Source organism: Drosophila subpulchrella, chromosome X, assembly GCF_014743375.2.
Source record: "Drosophila subpulchrella strain 33 F10 #4 breed RU33 chromosome X, RU_Dsub_v1.1 Primary Assembly, whole genome shotgun sequence".
Classification (NCBI taxonomy): domain Eukaryota; kingdom Metazoa; phylum Arthropoda; class Insecta; order Diptera; family Drosophilidae; genus Drosophila; species Drosophila subpulchrella.
This window is the reverse complement of record NC_050613.1, coordinates 24298410-24318406: the sequence shown is the minus strand read 5'-3', so window position 1 is coordinate 24318406 and position 19997 is coordinate 24298410. Positions and strand designations below refer to the sequence as shown.

Sequence of the window (19997 nt, the reverse complement as noted above, 5' to 3'; positions counted from 1 at the left end):
GTGAATTCGAATGCATTTCCCCCCTGCAGCTTCCGCCAGCAGTTGATCAATGTCGTTGCATACCTGTCGTATGCGTAATATGCCCAAGTACAATGCACAAAGTGCGCATACGACACGTTGACCAAAGGTAGAGCGTCAACAAAAGAGGCAAATGGCATTGAAACGATTATTGTTCCGGCTTTATTGTGATAAAAAAACACTTAACAAAGAATTTATTAACGTTCTTTGTTTAAAAAATTTAATTTTAAATAAAAGAAATCATTCATTCATATTTAAATTGAAGAAAAAATATTTTAAAACCTAATTAAATATTTTTTCCTGGAGTTATTAGATGTCTTACTAATAAAAAAAATATTTACAATTGAATAATTAAAATGAAAAATTAATTAAATATATTTTCCACTTCATCGTTGGAAATCAAGATAATTTTTAAGCCGTTCCCCTCGAGAGTTCATTGATATGGTACCATATAAAAGCAAAAACGTTATCAGCGCATTTATGGCGAAAATTTATTTTAATTGCCCCAAACGAAAGATCTGCCAATAAAATAAAATTTCTCTTTGTGCCGGCGGACAGCACATCAGATAAATCAGCAAATAGCGTCTATAGACCCCGCAAATTGATGCCAAATATTGAATTGATGCATATAGTAAATGCCTTTATAGATGTATAGAGTGCAATTAAGTATACGCCGCGTTGGCCTGCAATTTTCGATGATCAAGCAAAGATGAAAAACAACGCAATGCCAAAAAAAAAAAACGAAAAGCTCTATATTTTGCTCTCTTTTCCACAGCTACGGGCGGAATGAAAAATGTAGTTGTTTATATATCAATTTGACCAAATTTGGTCAGCGGCATGGGAAATTTTCGTTTTTGAAAAACCGACTTCTAACATGTTCGGAAAACGCCCCCGCTCTTCCTCTTGCAACACGCGTTGCTATTTATAATTATAAATTATTTAGGCACACACACAAATCCAACAGACGAGTCGGGTATTTCAGGAAAAGTTCCTCATATTTTACTCTCCCTAGTTTTCCCTCTATACTCTCGGCTCTCTGGGGCCAAACTTTATATAATATTTGTGTTGTCTTATAAACAAAATGTAGCGGGCAACAACAATCAAACCAAAATTAATTGCCAAACATTTTTACAATTCTCTCGCCCCCCCACCGCCCCTTTTTTTCCATTTGTTATTGTTGTCAAAATGTGGGCCACAAAATACAACGATTTTCATCTAATTTGACTTGCTTTAATTTGCATTTTATTCTTTTCGCTTTTGGTTTATTTTTAATAATTTCTATTGTTTTTTTTTTATTATTATTTTGGGGGACTGAAAAGGCTTGCCAACTATTTGGCGCGATTCCGCCAAAGCGTAACAAATAGAGGGGTAGCAAACCAAGCATGGAAATCAAAATGGAAATTGCAAGAAGAAAACAATTAAAAAGATTCGGTGGGCGGGGGAAAATGGGAAATGGGGAGTGGGGAGTGCAGCTGACCAGAGCGATCATTGCCAGTTAGCTGATTTTTCTGCTGCACTTGGCCATTGACTGTTGCTGCTGGTCAACACTTTTCCCTCTCTTTTTTTTTTGGCTTTGACACTGCCTCGAATGGTGGAGAAAGGAGCAGAAAGGGGGATAAAGGGGAGTCGGCCATTTGATTGATGGCCACCAATTTGTACCGGCAGCCAAACACTGTCGAAAAATGGAACACCTAAATATAGGTTTTTTAGCTTTTTTAGAAATAGCCCAACTCACAATTATTGTATTTTTGGTTCAGTAAAAAATGTATTTGAATTTTATTAAAGCTAAATTTGTTTCTCAACATTTTCAATTTGAATACCATATTTTCAATTTTAATCAAACGGGCTTACATTGAACACGTTTGTTTTTTTAAAAACCAATTTATATGAATTAATTATTTTTTCGTCAGAATATAAAACCAGCTTTTAGAGACCTATTTCTTTCAGTGTTCTTTTGTACTTGGCTATCACTATTGACCTCCTCCCAAAAGAAAAAAAGCTTAACCAATCACACACGAAGAAAAATTGTACCCGGTTTTCCATGCCAAAGAACGATGATGATTTTCATTTTGCGTTTCCAAATTGACTTTCTTTCGTTTTCGTTTTCGATTTTTTTTCTTTTGTTGCTCGCTGTGTTGTTATTTGTATTTTTAGCCCGGGCAAAATGAGAAATTATTTGACATGCAAAATGCGAGGCAAAGACAAAGGCGAAACGGCCAACACGCACACACAGTGATTATGAAACGGCAAAAAGCAGGAAGAAGCAGCCCACAAAAAAAAGAATGATTGGAACAAAAAATGATGGGAGTCGCAGCCAAGACGGTTTGACAAAGCACGATATGCGGCATGCACACCATGCATCTCGAACTATAAAATATATATGGGGATAAGAGACATGTTATTCGAAATTTGTGCTGGCTTAGTTGTTTCACTGTTTCAGCTGTTTTCACTGCTGACAGGGCTTAAGTTATTATCCCTCGTGTTCCCGAAACCTCGACAGATTTTAAAACAATATTTTATGTTTCCCTAAGTCATCAATGAGATGAATGGTTTGTGTGCTCTTATGTAAACATTCAGTTTTTTTTGAAAGTCCCTGAACTTATTATGATTTCAAGTTGTTTATTTCCATATGGTCACACTATGCCGATCTTATGGTATCATATTATGTGCTTAATCGTATTTGCTAGTTTCCTCCATATCGTTAAGCATATTCTTAAGACCTAAGCTCACTTCTTCATGAAACATCAAGTTCTATTTAAAAGTCTCTCAACTTAATATGATTTGAAGTTGTTTATTTGCATACGGTCACACTATGCGGTTTTTTTGGTTTCATATTATCAATGTCTAGAATTTTTACCACTCGAGAAATACAGTGACCATGTCATATTCATATATTATCATATATTCTAAAGTTTTCTTTCTTGACCCTAGCCCGCTTCTTGAGTCGGTGTGATAGGGGCATAATGGAAACCGGCTTCCCAACTCGAAGCACTTGCAGCAGCAGGCGATGCTTAATCACCAAACGCAGAGCTGCCGAGCTGAAAAGGGGGAGCTTGGGGGACTCAGGAGGTTGAAGCGGCGTTTGAGGATTTGCCGCTCTGCATGTTACGCTCAACTAAGTACAGGGGCAGCAGCACTGCACACCTGAAAATGGCAAACAGAAACGGCATTTCTCTACGTTCCAGTTCGATCGGCTGGAATCGGGGATCCGTGGAGCTTGCCATGGGGTCTTGCCTTATGGATTCTGGAGTGATGGCCCCTATATCAGAAAAGCAAACCTTAAGTGGCGAAAACATGATGGATAAGTACCAGTAATGAAACGTTAAGATCTTTAGGAAAACCAATCTACCATGAAGTACTAATCATATAAAGTAATTTATTCAGATCTATCTAGGTATATGTTTACCTAAGAAACCTTAAAGATCTGCAGGTCTGTACTTCCAACAAGTTTCTATTCTGGTACCGAATAATGAGCTATTTGCAATTCTAAAGATTCTTTGAAGTTAAATATAACTATACAAAAATAGGACATTTTCTGCGGCTGCATTTTATAATAAGAATATTCTTCTTCTTGATCCTAGGAATTTTGATAAAAAAGGATTGCGTTTAAAAGTATATATTCCCGGTCAGCTGGAACCACCGTGTTGGGATCAGTGATTATCAGGGATTTTCTCCAAGGGGAGCTGATATATATATATGCAAATGCCAATGCTTCGCTATTTCGTATACATATATCTAGGAGAATTCGTAGCATCGGCTGTGGGGAATATATCTGTGGGAATCGGTATTTGGTTCACACAAGTGGAGGAAACGGGAACATCTCAGATGCCTGAGTCCGCTGCACATGCAGCATGCACCATCCCAATGCCCAGTGCCCGCCGCCCCCTTCCTTTTCCCCTTCCTCGATCCACCCTCCACCTCCTAACATATTCTGTTGCCCAAAAATGCTCCAACATAGTCCGAATAGTCCGTATAGTCCGTAAAAATAGTGCCCGTCGTTGGAGCTATTTTTGTCGAAATTTTCCGTACGCTTGACGCTCTCATTCATGCATCCTCCTGCCTCTCCGCTCTGTTTTTAAATGTATTTATTTATTTATTTGCTCTATAGCTGGGAAGATGAGCGCGTCTGTATCTCGGCAGACTTCTATATATATATATGCACATTGTACATGTATAAATAGCTATATGTATCGGTGGATATAGATCTTTCAAAATATATACGTATCCCCCCATATATATATATGTATGTAAATGTATAGTGAGTGGGATTTGTGGCGGTGTCGTCGCCTTTCAGGTGCATTTTGAGGTGTCGTGACAGGAATGCTACGTTTTGCCAGCAAATTATGCGCACTAAAAATAATTGACAAAAGTATTTGCCCTCACCACCCCATGCCTCATCGGCATTGTTGCCCCACCAACTTGCCCCATAACCATGGTGATGAAGTGACATGAAACTTACGCCTTGCTCTGCGTCTGCTTTTGCTTTGCTTTTGCTATTGCTGCTGCTTTTGCCCCTTGCTTTTGATGTTGCTCGTGATTCTCGGGATGCTGCTGTTAGACCAAATATGGACACTCGCGTTCGTTCACCATATAACGACAGTATAATAACAGAACTGCACAGTAAAAAAAATACTACAAAACTTGTCTTTTGTTATGCGCTTCTATTATTGCTTATTATTACTCTTTTGCTTCTCTTTTCTTTTCTATACTTTTTTCTGTTAACACAAGTGGTTCGCTTGGCACTCTTTTATTATTCTATTTTCTTTTGCTTAGCCTTTTTGCCCGTGGTTCTTCGCACAAGTGATCGATGCCGCCTCTGAGTTTCTACTGACAATTTCGATCTCGATGCCGAGATGCGCTTCTGCCGCTGCCAGCGCCGCTGCCTCTGCCGCAGTCTCTGCTAATGCCCGTCGAACAGCAGCGGTCGAATTAATAGCACTTTCAGTAACATACAAAATGGGTAATCTTATTGGCACATTTTGAGGGCTATAATATGAACATTAATTACCTATGGCTTAAATATTTTAAATTGGTTAATTGGTTATTACTAAATAATATTCATTTAAAATTTAAAAAAATTAGTGCAGAAAAATTTTATTTATAAAATATTTAAACATTAATCAGACATATGTTTTATTTTTAAATATTTTATAAATTAAAAAAAAACTTTACCAATAGGATTGGTTCATATCTATAGAGGTTCATATTTAAGATGTATAGAAACAGAAAATATTTAACTATAACTATGCAATCCTACAACAGAAAACAATGAGCAACTCAAATGATCTGTGACATATTTTGACGGCCGCCACTGTGCTTGTTGCTTTCTGACCAGCCAGCCGTTGCGCATCTATCGCATCTCTTCGCACATCGCATCACGCACACGGCACACACATGCCGCAAAGTGCTAGTGCCTAACAAGTGCGAACGGGACGGGTGGTGAGAGGTGGGGAGAGTGAGCAACAACGGTTGTTGCACACCAAACTCATCAAAGGAGAGAGAGCGAAGGGAATGGAAAGAGCGGGAGCACGCGCTCAGTTAACGGTTAATCGAGCACGTGCACGTGCTTGCGCGCATCATTGAGGTTAGGTTATGCTTGCATGGCACTTGCAGCAACAACGAGTGCTTAAAACGTGCAACAAGTGCTGGGAAAACTGTAATACAATACGGCTTTTTATGAAATCCAGCCTCACATGCGAGATATCTTGGCTAAATCGTTTTTCTCGTCATGTACGGATGGGTAAGACAGGGTACTAAACCGTCTTACTATTAGATATGGTGTTTTTATATCAATTGCAAATATTAAACTCACCCCTTGACTGTTTAAACGCTGACCCGTGGCGGTGGGTGGCAGCATGCTCTCCACGCCCTGCATAATGACACTGGCTCCCAGGAACTTGTTGAGCAGAGCACGGGCCTCGCGATCCTCACTAGTATCTCCGGGCTCCTCCACTAAAAAATTAAAAGTTAAATTAAGATATTGCTGGAGGCAAGGAATGAGCTTTTGGATCCTCACCGTTATCCGCATTTCGCATACGCTCGAGAACATCGTCCACACTGGTCACCTGGCGCTGATCGGCACTGCTGTTGAGGAACGATCGAGTGTTGCTGGATCGGGTGGTGCTACTGATGTGGCTCTGATTTTGACGCATCTGTGGCGCCTCGATCACGCTGCACACCTCGTTGGACTCACTATCCTCCTCGGTCTCATCCTCATGCCTCACCAGCGATTGGGCGGTCGACGAGTGGGACGAATGGGTGGATGAGGAGGACTCTTTGCGTATGAACTTCTCGCTGAGCTCCTTCACCGATCCGCGACGCACATATCTGGCATCCTCCGGAAGCGATTGCTGCGCCTCCACCTTCTTGAACTCCCGCACCACTCGGGCATCCAATTCCGGTGGTGAGCTGTCGTCCTCATCCTGAAGCTGCTGCTTGATGGCTGCCAGTTCGTCAGCGTTGCTTGAGTATATCAGCTCCTTGCGCTCGTGACGAGGTGGTGACTTGTTGTCCGAGTAAAACTGCTCCTCGATCACAAAGCCTGTGACTTCTGGACGGAGAAAGTAATATATATATTGAATTAGATTGTCTATGCTATAGGGTCTACCCCCACTCACCTTGCTTGGTCTCACAGGGCTCATCTGCCGGTGGCGTCGACTTCTTCTTGAGAGCCCGAATCCCGAAGAGCGGCAGTCCGTTCTCGTCGGTGGGTCCCACACCATAACTGGAGGTGATCGAGTCCTCTTCACGCTGCTTGTTCCGGGTGTTCGTGATGCTGCTGGAGCTAGTGGTGGTGCTGGAACTGGTCAATGTGCGAGAGATCTTGCCGCTGCTCGAAGTGGTACTTGAAGTAGATCCCTTGCGTGTAGTACTTCCGTTGGTCTGAGGAGCGGGCGAATGACCCTTTAGCACCTTGGAGCGATCCGCCCAAATGGGACCTTGAGCGGGTTTGCTGGGAGCTCCGCGGGTGGTGCTACTAGTGGTGTCCTTGGTGGTTGTGGTGCTGCTCCTATCTTCGGGCGATTGTTTTCCCGGCGGACTAACGCGACGCTTCTGGGCGGGACTGGCACTTCTTTCCCTTGGCTTAACAGGAGGCTTGCCCTGGGGTGAAGTTTTTCCTGGCGTTGTTGATGTGGTGCTGTCCACCTGCTCCTGCATCCTCTGTTGTAACTGCCGGCGACTTGTGGTGGTGCTCCGAACTTCCTTGGTCTTTGTTTCAGCAGCGCCCGCTGGACTCTGATCCCGCTTCTTGGGAAGCGGGGAACTTTTACCCGGAGTTGTGCTCGTTGTAATCGTGGTGATGGTGGTAGTCGTGCCCGCATTGATCATGTTCTTTCGTATGAGACGCATCTGAGCTCGAATGCGACGACGCATTTCGTAGCTAGCCACTGTTTCCAAAAGCTTCTCCAGTCGCTGCAGATCGAAGATCTCCTCGATCTCTAGCTCCAAATCGGAGTCTTCATCTTTTCCCTTCAGTGACGACTTCCTTGGCTCATCTGCACCCCGCGATGGTGTCTTTCTGGGCACATCGAACTTCACGGCTGCGTTGGGATTGCGTGGCTCCACCGGAGAGTCATCCTCAACAGAGGACTTTCTGGAGTAGTGACTCTTGTTGATCTCCAGCGAATCGCGTCGAATGTGCTCCAGGGAGCTCTTCGTGTGATCCATGTACGAGGGACGTCGTCCAGTGGGCTCGGAATCCACTGGAGATTCCTGGGTCGGCTCAAACACATTCCGGCGGCTGGCTACATTACGACCAGTGGTGTTCGTCGTGTAGCTGGTGGTGATGCTCTTTTCTGTAAGGGATTCAATGGGTGTGATTTCGGGTTCGTCTGGGGTTGGGTTAGTTGGAGTCGGTTTAGGGGTAGTTGACTTGGTGGTGCTCGGGTGGCGGTGCTCAGTGGTGGTGGTGGTTGTGGTGGTCGTGTTCGAATTGGTGGAGGTGCGTCTACTGGGCGATCGGGAGGGAGATCGCGAAGGCGATCGCGATGACGTTGGGGACGGGCTCTTTCCCTGGGGCTTCTCGCTGATGTGGGACGGGGGCGCAGGTCCCACCACCTCCACGTCCACATCCACATCCTGGACCACCCATGATTGCTGACTGACTTGTTCCATTCGTTTGGAAATGCTAGTGGTCTTGGGTAGCGGCGATTGGGCAGGGGCAATGGCCGTGGGAGTGGTTTTTCTGGTTCCCGGCTTGGTCACATTGGTCACCTGATTTCTGTACGATCTCTTCTCTTCAGTAATCAAGCTGGTGCTCGGACTTGGTCGGCCACGATTTCCATTCATCTTAGTTGGTGAAGGCGTGGTGCTGGGCTTGCGTTCTGGAGTGCGCTGGCCAAAGACCGAGGGGCGATTGAGGATATCTTTCTGGCGCTTGAGCTCGATGGCCGTGGTGTGTGTCTTGGTCATCGGCAGAGGCTCATCATCGAATTCTTCTTCAGGGGAGAATTCTGGCTCTTCTTCGGATTGTCTAAGGGGTGCCTTGCGTGGCTCTTTTTGTGGAGCCTTCTTGGCGACTCTCTCTGGTTCCTCTTTGAGCTTTGTTTGAGCTTCCTTCTGGGGCACCTTGTGCTCTCTTTTGGTAACCCTTTCAGGTTCATCTTTGAGCTTGGTTAAAGGTTGCTTTTTCGGTTCCCAAGGGACATCTTTTTGGGACACCCTAGGCTCCCTTTGGGGTTGCTTCTTAGGCTCCCATTGTGACACTTTTTGTGGTAGCTTAGCCTGATATTTTGGAACCTTGGCAGGTTCTTCTTTGAGCTTGGTTTGTGGCTCTTTTTGGGGTACTTTCTTCGGACCCCGTTCTGGTTCTTCCTTGGAGTCCCTTCGTGTCTGCCTGGTTTCCTTAGTTTGCTGCTTGAATTCCCTTACGGTTTCCTTCTTGGTCACAGAATGACTTATTTCCTCCTCCGTGTCCACTTGGCTGGTTGGATATGCGTCCTCCACATCTGTATCCCGGTCCAGCTCTGGTTCCGATTCCTCATCCAACTCCCGCTCGGGCTCGCTCTGCCGGGAGATATGCCGCTCGATGTTGGCTACCAAGCGTGGTGACTTCTGCGGCATGGTGGGCGCCAATTTCTCTGCAGTGTCGATAAACTTGTGCACTTTCTGGGAGACACTCAGGGTACAATCGTCACGAAGAAGCTCCTCATCGATCTCCTCCAGCCCTGGTCGCTCGATTTCCGGTCGAGGTGAGAGCGAAGAAGGCCTGATTACATTCTCGGCAGTGCGCAAGAACTTGTCTACCTTCTGATTAATGCTAAGCAGACACTCGTCGTTCTCGGGAATCTTGGCGTGCGTGTCGAACTCCCTGTTGAATGGGGCAGAGACCTTCGGTTGCTTCACCTTTTCGGCTGAGTGAGTGAATCGGGAGACCTTCTCGTGGACACTCAACAGACTCTCGTCCGTATCGGGTGTATTTACGGGATAATCCAGGCTCTTGGGAGCCTCCACAGTGGGATTGTCAAGGATATCCACCTCTAGCCCATTTGAACTGCGCAACTCGGATATCTGACAGCCCACATAGGTTTGAGACTCCTCCTCGAAAATGGGAATATTTGTAACCTGTGGCTTGCGACGGGGCTCATCATCAGGCTCCTGCACCACATCCGGATAGCGGGGCTTTCCCGTTTCCACCTCCGCGGGTACGGGAGTTGGCACAATCCTATCCGGAGATGGTTCCCTAGAGCTCTTCGCCTGCTGGATGTCGATGATTACACCCTCGATATCGGTGGCTGTATTGATTCGCTGCTCGCTCAGATTGATCGTCTTGGTGGTGCAGCATTTGCTGGGTCTAGTCCTTTCTCCACCTGGCTTTAGGCTACTCATCTCGGGATGAGGCTTGCTGCCGCTCACCTTAATGATGTTCTCGCTGGTGGAGCGAGTGACCTTCTCGGTTTTATCGCGTCGAGTTACTCGGGGCACAGGGGCCGACTCCTTCCTCTCCGTTACCGGAAGTTTTCTTATCGGACTGGGAACGCCTGCGTTGGTACTTTGAGGTCGCCTCTCAGTTCTTGGGGATTTGGGAGCCGTGTGATCTATGATAATCTCCGTGTGCACGGAAATATTGCTAGATCGGCGCCGTTCGTTACTCACCCTCGAGGGGCTGGCATCTGGAGAGGTGGAGTCGCCATCGACGTCATCCTCTGGGTTTCGTGATTGGGCCGGAGTGGGGGTACGAGTCTGCTGCGGAGAAGTCTTTTGCTTGCGCGGCGAAGAACGAAGACGATCCTTAATGGAAGGCGAGCCATTGGTATCGCTGGGCTTACGACCCTGACGAGTTGTCGTTGTTGTAGTTGTAGTGGTTCGTGTCTCCTCCACCAAACTGTCCCGCTTGCGACCCGTCAGCGAATCCTTGCGAGGACTCTTTGCTGCTGGGAGCTTCGATTGTGGCTCCTTGGGCGCCATTGGTTGCTTTGTTTTGGTGGTGCGCGAATTGCGACGGTCGGTTTCCGTTTTTGTAGTGCTCACACCGTTCTTCTTCTTCGTCTCCGGTTCTGAGTCCTTTTCGGGCTCCGACTCAGTTTCTGGTACTCTCTCCGGCACCTTTTGTGCTGGCCTCGTGCCCTTTTTGGGCGTAGTCGGACTTGGAGTTCGTGGCCTCTGGCTGATTTTCTCCACTACGGTTTTTCCCTGGCAATCGATAATCTTTTCGGTCACAAAGCTGGACTCCAGCTTGGCCGGGATCTTTCTGCCAAAGGCCGGAGAGACTGAAGGAGAGGCGGTAGGAGACGGAGACTGTGAGTTCTTGGGAACTCTACGTTCAGGAGAAGGAGACCAGGTGGGTGTGGGAGATTTTGAACCCTGCTTGGTAATGACAATGGTGGTCTCTTCGTTAAGATTAATTGTCTCGGCATCCTCTTTAGGATTCCTTGGGCTCTCCTGAGGATATGCCGGTTTTTCTAGCTCCGTCGAATACCTGGGTCTGTCTTGCTCCTTTGTGGGATACCTGGAGGTTTCCTCATCTTTGGGACGAACAGGACTCTGTTGCTTCTTTGAAATTCCGGGAGAGTCTTGATCCTTTTTAGGAGCCTCTGGCTCCTTGTGAAATTTGGGCACTTCGTCGTCCTTTGGTGTCTTTTTCGAGGGAGTCAGCAAAATCTCCACATCCTCTGACTCGGTCACATCCACGAGGAGCTCCTCTTCCACCTTGATCGTGGGCTGCGTACGAACCACATATGTCTCGGTCACACGACGGGGCTTATCATCGTCATCATCATCAGGGCAATCTTCGATCTTAACTTGGATGGTCTCTATGGTGGTATGGGTAACATTCTCATCTTCCTGATTGTCGTTCGGTCGCTGGGTGAAAGTTCCCTGAGTATCGCCATCTTCCTCCATACCCAAAATTTGGCGACAGCGATCCTCAAAGGTCTCACGACGAGTCAAACCCTTCTTCCGATAGGTGGGCCCCTCTTTTTCTTCAGGCTGGGGTTCAGCTTCAGTGACCTTGGATGGAAATCCACCATCTGGACTTTCAATGGTCTCCTGCGGCTTCGTTTTCGGTTCATCAGTACCTGGGGCCTGGGGTTTCTTTTCGTAGGTCGGCTGATTTTGGTTATCTCGTTCGTTCGTTAGAAATTCTTCGTTTAAATTGTTGGTAGTTCGTTTTTGGGTAGTGGTTATGGTGCTGCGGAACATCTCCTCCTCTCGTCTTTGCTGGCTGGTTAGTTCCTTTTCCGGGCTTTGACGGGATTTTGGCGTAATCTCCTGGGGTAACTGCTTCTCGGGGCTTTGCCGAGGTGAAACACGGGGCAGTCCGGGAGCTTTCTCTGGCGTCTGGGCACGGGGTAATTGCTTCTCTGGACTTTGACGGGGAGAAGCACTAGATTGGCTTACTCCAGGAGTCTTCTCGGGACTCTGAGCACGGGGCAATTGCTTTTCGGGACTGTGACGGGGAGAGACTTGGGGCTGAGTCCATCCGGGAACCTTTTCAGGACTCTGGGCACGTGGCAACGGCTTATCGGATGGGCTAGACGACTTGAAGACTGGTTGCTCCTTCTCAGGACTTTGTCTGGGAGTTGCCCTAGGCTGTGGCTTCTCGGGACTCTGGGCCCTGGTCGATGGTTTGCCAGGACTCTGAGTCCTAGGCGTTGGGTTCGCAGACAACGTGGGCAAGCCCGGAGCTCCGCTCATATCTTCGATAAGGATCAGCTCGTCGATCGAGAGCTCTCGATTCTCCGGCTGAGAGACGCGACGACCCTCGAATGTCGTCTCCCGCTGCACCGGACGTGGCTCCACACTGGGCGACTTGGAGCTACGCCTCAACTGAGGCTCTGTTTCGTCGTGGGGCCTCCTCGTTGGGTGGGGCTTCTTGCTGGCTGCAACGGATCAGGGCATAAGACTGGGGGACGCAAGGCGCTACGTGATCTCTTCTACTTCCTTAACCGGTGGGTGTGCTAAGGTGTTCGTAAGTTGTGTCTACTTTGGCGAAGCCCTTGTTAATTGAGGTTAGGATTAGTTACAACTACGCTGGCAGCTCGGGGCTACGGGGTTAGGCAAATTCTACGATATTAGGCAGGCACTCAGGCACGCAGGCACGGTCTCAGGCAAATGGCAAATACACCCGTTAGTGGAAGCTCGAGAGGAAGAGAGGGGTTAGACTTGGAGTAGTAGAGTAGTAGGGCCGCAGATCTCTCTCTGCAACTCTGCAACCCATTTATATAGTTGGCTTCCCAGTTTGTGATTCAGTGCAATTTCAGTTTGTGTGTTGTGCTTGGTCAAGACATTGAACATTGAACATTTCAGAGTTGCGGTTTTGGTAAACAGTTTTCAAGTATATTTATTTGCAAAAAAATCCAAAAATAAAGAAGTATAGATAGCATAGTTAGGTGTACAGAGTTTCTTGATTTGTTTTTTTTTTTTTTTATTGATTTCTTTTGGCAATTGGTCGGGTAGTGGTTGAATTCAAGCCTTACCAGGGGTCCCTGAGCTCTCGGGCGTCTCGGGGCTTTCCCCCTCGTTTCCCAGCTGGTAATATTGACGTCGCACACAGGGTGCCTCTTCCACCACCTTGGTTGCCTCGTTAGCGCTCAGCTTCACCTTGCGGATCGGCTGGGAATCGGAATCAGGATCGGGTTTCTGGTTGTTTGCAGGTTGTTTCTGGTTGTTGGTGGTTGTTGTTTTGGTGGTGGTGGTGGTTAGTGTTGGTTCGTTGTTAATAGTAGGAGGAGTAGTTGGTGGCAGAGAGAATATATCGCCGGGCTTAGTGGTAGTATACGTATACTGTGATAGCTTGTTATCTGAAGGATATACATTCATATACATAGTTCATAGTTCCAATATTTATATAGCATTTATATTCATGTGGTTACAAATTTTTTTTTTTTTCTAAAAAGTCGTTAAACTTTCTTCGACTTTTTTCTCTAATTCGTACCTGGTGGTGCGGAACTGGCTGGTGGTGCTGAGGTGGGTGGTGCGGCGGCTGTGGGTGAAGCTGGTGCTGGACTGGGACTGGACTTGGTGGTGCTGCTAATGGTGGTCGTGGTGGTGATCACATTCCCTCCCGCCTTCGGGGTGGGCGACCTCGGCTCGCTGGGACCCCTAACCGGTGGCTTGGTGGCCTTGGTCTTGGTGGTGCTGCTGGTGGTGGTGCCACCCGTGTGCCTGGTCACCGTGGTCGAGCTGATCCTGCTCGACTCCGAAGGAGCCTGGCTGTCGTGGGAGCCCTCGCGCATTTCGCGACGGAAGGTGCGGTTCGAAGAGACGCTCGATCGCGGTGTCTGGTGGTGGTGCGAACCCACCGAGGTGGTGCTGTCCGCCGGCGAGCTGCTGCGCAGCGAGGCGGCAAAGGCCCGATGGGCGGCGTCCACCTCGCGCTCCTTCTGCAGCTGACGCCGCGTCAATGGCTCCGAAGTGGTGGTGGTCGTCTTGGTGGTGGTGGTGCTACCGCCAGTGGTGCTGGGACGCGATTGACTCGGCTTGCCGGCTGGTCCGCGAGGCGAGCTCACGCTGCCGTAATCCTCGCGTGGTTGAGATCGACGAGGACTTCCAGATCGGGGAGTGGAATGGGAGTGGGTGGGGCCATGGGGATGCTCCACCTGCGTCTCAATGATCCGCTCCGTGTTCGTCTTCCGATTGGCGCTCTGATTGCGACTCACCGTCTTGGAAGTCTGCAGCACCTCGCCATCGGGTTGATCGGGACGCGTGGTGCTGGTGGTTGTGCGCACCGAGGGGAAACCATGGGTGCTGAAATCCTCATCCACCGGCTGACGCCTGGTGGCAGGCTGTTCCCAGCTGGGCGATGGCGCCTCCCTAAGCTTCTGTGGTGACCTCTGCGACTGTGGGTAGTCATCGCCCACCACCTCCGTTTCGGTGGTGTGCTGTGAGCTCGACTGCTGCTTCACCTGGCGGCTCTTCTCGGAACGCACCACCACCACCTCTTCGCCGGCGGGGCCGGGTCTCTGGGAGGGATACTCCTGGGTGGGCTTGTTCGGACGCACCGAGGGGAAACCGTGGGTGCTGAAGTCCTTGGCCGGCGACTGTCGTGGCGAGTGGGTTGGAGCCGCATAGGAGGGTGTGGGTGCCTTTTGCACCACCCTGGACAGGGGCTGGCCACGATCATCGTACTCCTCCACCGTTTCCGAGGTGGTCTCCGTGGAGAAACGTCGGCTGGACTTCTTCACCGAGGAGAAGCTCTGCGACTCAGTCACGTGCTTCTGCTCCACATTGTCCACCACATCGCGAACCTGACTGTCCTGCACATCCTGTGCCCGTCGCTGATTGTGGGTTTGATTGTGGGTTTGGTTGTGGGTTTGGTTGTGGGTCTTGTTGTGGGTCTGGTTGTGGGTCTGGTTGTGGGTCTGGTTGTTGGTCTGCTTGTGGGTTGTCTGGCTCTGGCCTGGAGTCAGTTGCTCCGTCTCGTAGCGCTTGTTCTTGACAATGGTTCCGTCCGGCAGGCGCTTAACCGTGGTGATCATCTTGACATTCGGCTTGGGATACTCCACCGTGTTGGAGATGATCTCTCCGGGCTGCTCCATCAAGTGCTGGACATGGCGCTGATACTCCGGCGAGGCCTTGTCCATATCCACATAGCGCTTGTTCTCCTCGTAGTGCTGCTGGGTCTGGACGTTCCGGGTGCTGTTGCTCTGCTCGCGGCTCTCCGAGAATCGCTCCTCCTGGCGCTGCAGTTGCTCCTGCCGCTGGATCTGCTCCTGCCGCTGAAATTCCTCCTGGCGCTGCAGTTGCTCCTGGCGGATCCGTTGCTCCTGTCGCTCCTGTCGCTGCAGTTGCTCCTGAATGCGGTGCTCCTGGCGCCTCTGATCCTGCTCCCACTCCCGCTGATGCTGCTGCTGCTGCTGCTGCGGCTGCGGCTGCTGCTTGGGATGTGGCTTCTCCTGGCCATGGCTATCCAGCAGATAGCGCGGCTCGTCGCCGTACTCAACGGTGGACGAGGAGGACACCACCTTCGAGGAGGACGAGGTGGAGGTGGAGCTCATCTTCATCTCGGTGCGACCGCTGGACTCGTCACCGAAGACCACCGTCTCCTGGAGCTGGGTCTTCGAGCTGTCCGAGGCCTGCTTCACGAAGTTCTTGTCATCGCCCTGGTGCGAGGCACTCGAGCGCTGCTCGTTGCGACCTTTGAACTCGGCCAGGCCACCACCATTGAGCTTCTCCACGCCTGCGATTGTGTTGGGGGGTGTTCGTAGGTCGGAGGTCGGAGGTTGAAGGTTGAAGGTCGTTGGGTGGAAGGTCGAGTGGTGGACATGGACATACAGAACAAACAGAGTTGGGTTATACACAAAACTTCACCGACAAGGGACAAGTTGGTTAGGTTGGTTTAGACACCCACTGCAAACTCTGCCGATCGACTGGTTTGGCCCCTGACCTTTCAAGCCCCCTGATTGATCATTATCTTCTATTTACAACTGACAGATACTTTATATTATAGCCAATAAAGTGTTAGTTTTGAATAGCAATAACTTTTGGCAATAATTTCCAAAGCCAGTCAATCAGTAAACTCCCAGCAAGTGTCTCTTTTTGGGTCAGGTCAGCTTTGATGCTAGCCAGACAAAGGGGGCTACCACCAGGCAAACGAATCGGGACTCACCGTCTGTTTTGGCCAGAGTTTCGGTGCGATAGGCCCGTCCATCGGGGCTGACCTCCGAGGAGGTCTGCACATCCCAGCCGGTGGTGTTCGGCTGGCTGAGCGTCATCGAATGGAAGCGCAGCTCGTGGGTGGGACTGGTCGAGTCGCGGACCTCCTTCGACTTGAGGCTCTGGAAGTTCTGGTCGAGCAGGGCATCGCCGTGGCTGGTGGCCAACGGATCCTTGCCCGCATATCCGGCCAGCGTGTTCACGTTGCCATGTCCGTTTCCGTTTCCGTTGGGCTCCGACATTGGGTCCGCTTCGTGCCTATAGAGGTTGCAAAGTCGCGACTCGCGCAGCTTATAGAGATGCGAACGGATCTGCTTCTTGCGCTCGCTGTCCTCGGACTGCTGCCACTGAAAAGGATATGAACATAAAAATAATCCATTATAATCTGCAAAATGGTATAGGTATAAGGGCAGCAAAAAGATTATTTTCCACTGTATATATGTGTTCTCTTTTAATGTAGATCACCCATTTTGTGTATCTCTAGATACAGCCGTCCTTGGGCCAATTAAGCCAAGTGAACTCGTGCTCAAGTGGAGTCCAAGTGGAGTGCAGGGAGCCCACGCTCGTCGCTTCCAGCGGTTTGGATCGCCTTTTATGGCGCCCCGGGCCACTAACAATTAGCCGGTCAGCCAACACAACAACTGCAGCCCGCCATCGACTGACTCAGTCACTCTCCTTATAGACAGAGATCGAATCGAGTTGAATCGAATCGAGTCGAGTCGGTCTTCTAGCCAGGGAAATGATGATGATAAAGATGACGCCCCCAATAAGTTCTCGGATTTCAATGGCAGAAGCAGCCGATGACCAAAAATGGCCGGGATTAGCGTAAAGTCAACAAATTGAATGATTCAAACAAAGGAAATGCCTGATAGAGATTGTTTTTCAATATAAATATTGATCCATTCCCTTTTCTATAAAGAATGATACATCATAAGGTTATGACCAAAAAACCAAGATTCGATGACAGTAAATCTAGTTCAATTATTCAAACGAAGGAAATGACCGAAAGAGATTGTTTTTTAATATAAATATTGATCCATTCCCTTTTCTATAAAAATTAATACATCACAAGGTTATGACCAACAAAGAATCGATGACAGTAAATCTAGTTTCTCTTTGGTTTTCAATATAAATATTGATCATATACCTTTGCTATAAAGAATAACACATTATAAGGTTATGAGCCATCTTGGCTTATCGAAAACAAACAAAGAATCGATGAAAGGCATACGAACCGAGTAAATCTAATTTCAGTTTACGGGAATTCGCTCCACTTACTACCCTTTTCTATGAAAGTCTTGGGAGGGGGACTCTCGCATAGTTCACTTATCGGAATCGAATCGAATCGAAATCGGGTGCTGACGTTTCAGCTTATAAATAAAACATGGAACAATTCCGACTGACCGATAAGCGGATCGTATTGGCCACAACAAAGGGTTCGTATATGATCGTATTTGTTTAAACAATAATCTAGAAAGGTGGCAGACTTTATAGAGGGAGCGGGAGCGAGGTAGCGATCACAATATACTTAGTTAGCAAACAAATTGAGTGAAGTTGAAGCGGTGATATCACCCCACCTCAACACGACCAGTTTCGCTTTAGCGGAAAACATGTCAAATAACATTTGTATTAACAATAATGACACCTCGATCTCCATGCAGAGTGGGTGTGTGAGTGAGTTGGCTTTGCTAACTGTTTAATTTTAGCCAAACTGAGGCCACATGACAGACAAATGGGAAACTTCCTAAAACCAGATGGAACTCTATTTGCAGGGAGGGAGTGTAGGAAATGGAAAAATGAATAATTCGCAGAATAATAGTTAAGATCAGGCATTAAATATTACGATGAATGGCAAGGTGAAAATAGGAAGTGAAATTATTCATAGAGATGGGATCCCAAGATCAAGATCTTAATCGCTATGGGATTTATTATTATTTTGAATAATATAGTTAAGATCATAACTTGAACTTCTCATGACCAGATGGTCTATCATGAAGTTCCTTTTTAATTAGATCAGCTGGAGATTATAGCTATTAATGTCAGAGATTTATGGTCTCTCGTAGTTCCCTGGTTATTAGCGAGATCTCGTATTTGCGGAATCCCCGATGATTGATAGCGAAGTTGGTGCTTTCTTTTCTGACAAAACGGAACGACAGATGGCGCTGCCATTACTTTCAGCGCTTTCACTCGCCCAAATCAACAGATTCGAATTGACAAAATAAAACAAAATGCGCGAAATCACAGAGCGATACATCTAAGTGTGTGTGTGTTTTTGTGTGTCTGTGCAAAAAGTTTGCGACTTGGCTTTGTTTGTTTGTTTGGCCGCTTGTTTGCTTGTGTGTGATTTTTTTTTTCAAGAACTGGTCGCGTGGTCGCAGTCTAGACCTGCGTCTTAAAACGCCTCTGCTTGCGCCGCTGCCACAGCCTCTGCTCCTCTCAGTGCACTGAAAACAATTTTCAGCCTAATAATTGCAAAGCAAAAAGATCTGCCAAGAGATCCTTAACTAAGTGTCTATTAATGATCTAGAGATTTTAATATTATCTGTAGACTAAAATAGATATTTCTCCAAAGATTTCATAGTTAGTAGGATTAAGATAGTACTATATGATCCTTAGATGGATCTAATACCATATGATATTTAGTACTTTAAAATCCATTTATATTAAAATCTTTATAGAGACTAAAATATATTAAAATAAAAGGTATTGTTTAATATACCTAAGAAGATAAGATATACCTGAGTACCTAAGAAAACATGTTCAAGAAATATAGACCTATAGATAGATCCTTTTGAACTTTTTAATGCTCAAAGGGCATTATCAAAACTCTAGAGATTTCAGTGGTATTTCAAAATAATATCTATGTATCTTTGAAATACACAATCAACCCATATTATAAGTTTCAATGAAACAATACAGGGTTTTTCTTAGTGTAACTCTGCGCCTGTCTCTCTGCCTCAATGACGTAATTTCTAAAAGTACCGGGCCGTGATAACCAGTTGAAGATGAAGAAGAAGAAGCTGATTTCGCACCTCTGCAGCGACGCCGGCAGCGGCAACCTGTTGGCGTCGACGTCGACTGCGACGCAACTGCGACGCGACTGCGAACCTAATGATGGGATGGACCGCTCTTCCCTCTCGCTCTTCGCCGCTCTCCCCCTCTCTCTCGCTCTCTCTGTTGCTGTCTCTTTCTCTGGATGACGTGACGTGCGAGATTTCGTTGATGTGCGAATGCTGATAAATTATTTTGAAGTTTTTTCGCTTTTTAGCTGTTTTTGTTTTTTTCATTTTTCATTTGTTTAGCTGTCGTGTCAGCAACGTTGACCTCCAACTTTGTTTTCTGTTTTTTTTTTTTCATTTTGCGCCAAAAAATGTTTTTGTTATTGAAATTAAACTTTATTAAAACTTAATTGAGAGGAAATCAAGAGAGAGCAAAGGAGATCTAAAAAAGAGAAGGTCGCGGGGTCACCCCAGGCAATCCCACTTAGCCGGTGCCCACTGTACAGGTAAACCTTGGCGGTGATTAGCTCATGACCAAATGCTTCCTCATTTAATTGCCCATCAATCGAGATAAGACAAGAAATATTAAGAAAATGGCAGATAGTAAGCGTTTAAAAATAATACGTATTTTACAGAATATTTCCCTGTAGATAGGAGCTCCATATATTAATCAGGTTTAGTGATAGTGGCAGAGAAATGTACGAAGTGAAACGTGCAAAATAAAAATGCAGTTTAATGAAACCTTATCACTTGACTGAAAATGTAGTGAGATATATTAAGATTTATAAATTTACCAACGAGTTATTCTACAAAGATTCGATTTTACAAGATTAAAGAACATACTAGCCATTGATATTATATATCACTCATATGCTAGACTGCTTC

At 47.1% G+C, this 19997-nt stretch overlaps 1 protein-coding gene across 19 annotated transcripts in view; it reads right to left on the bottom strand.

Annotated features, from left to right (window-relative positions):
• Positions 1-19997, bottom strand: part of LOC119558159 (microtubule-associated protein futsch) — a 45162-nt gene that overhangs the window by 14046 nt on the left and 11119 nt on the right. For 10 of the 19 annotated variants that reach the window (XR_005220166.1, XR_005220165.1, XM_037871405.1 and 7 more), the window contains 6 exons: positions 16067-16460; positions 13394-15637; positions 12936-13259; positions 6636-12338; positions 6035-6568; positions 5831-5970 (listed from right to left, as the gene is read on the bottom strand). Coding sequence is in view for 17 of the 19 variants with exons in the window: in XM_037871405.1 (XP_037727333.1) it covers positions 5831-5970; positions 6035-6568; positions 6636-12338; positions 12936-13259; positions 13394-15637; positions 16067-16460 (9339 nt within the window). In the remaining 2 variants the exon portion in view is untranslated. The remainder of the gene's footprint in view (positions 1-5830; positions 5971-6034; positions 6569-6635; positions 12339-12935; positions 13260-13393; positions 15638-16066; positions 16461-19997) is intronic. The other 9 variants (XM_037871409.1, XM_037871419.1, XM_037871408.1 and 6 more) reach the window with 5 other exon arrangements.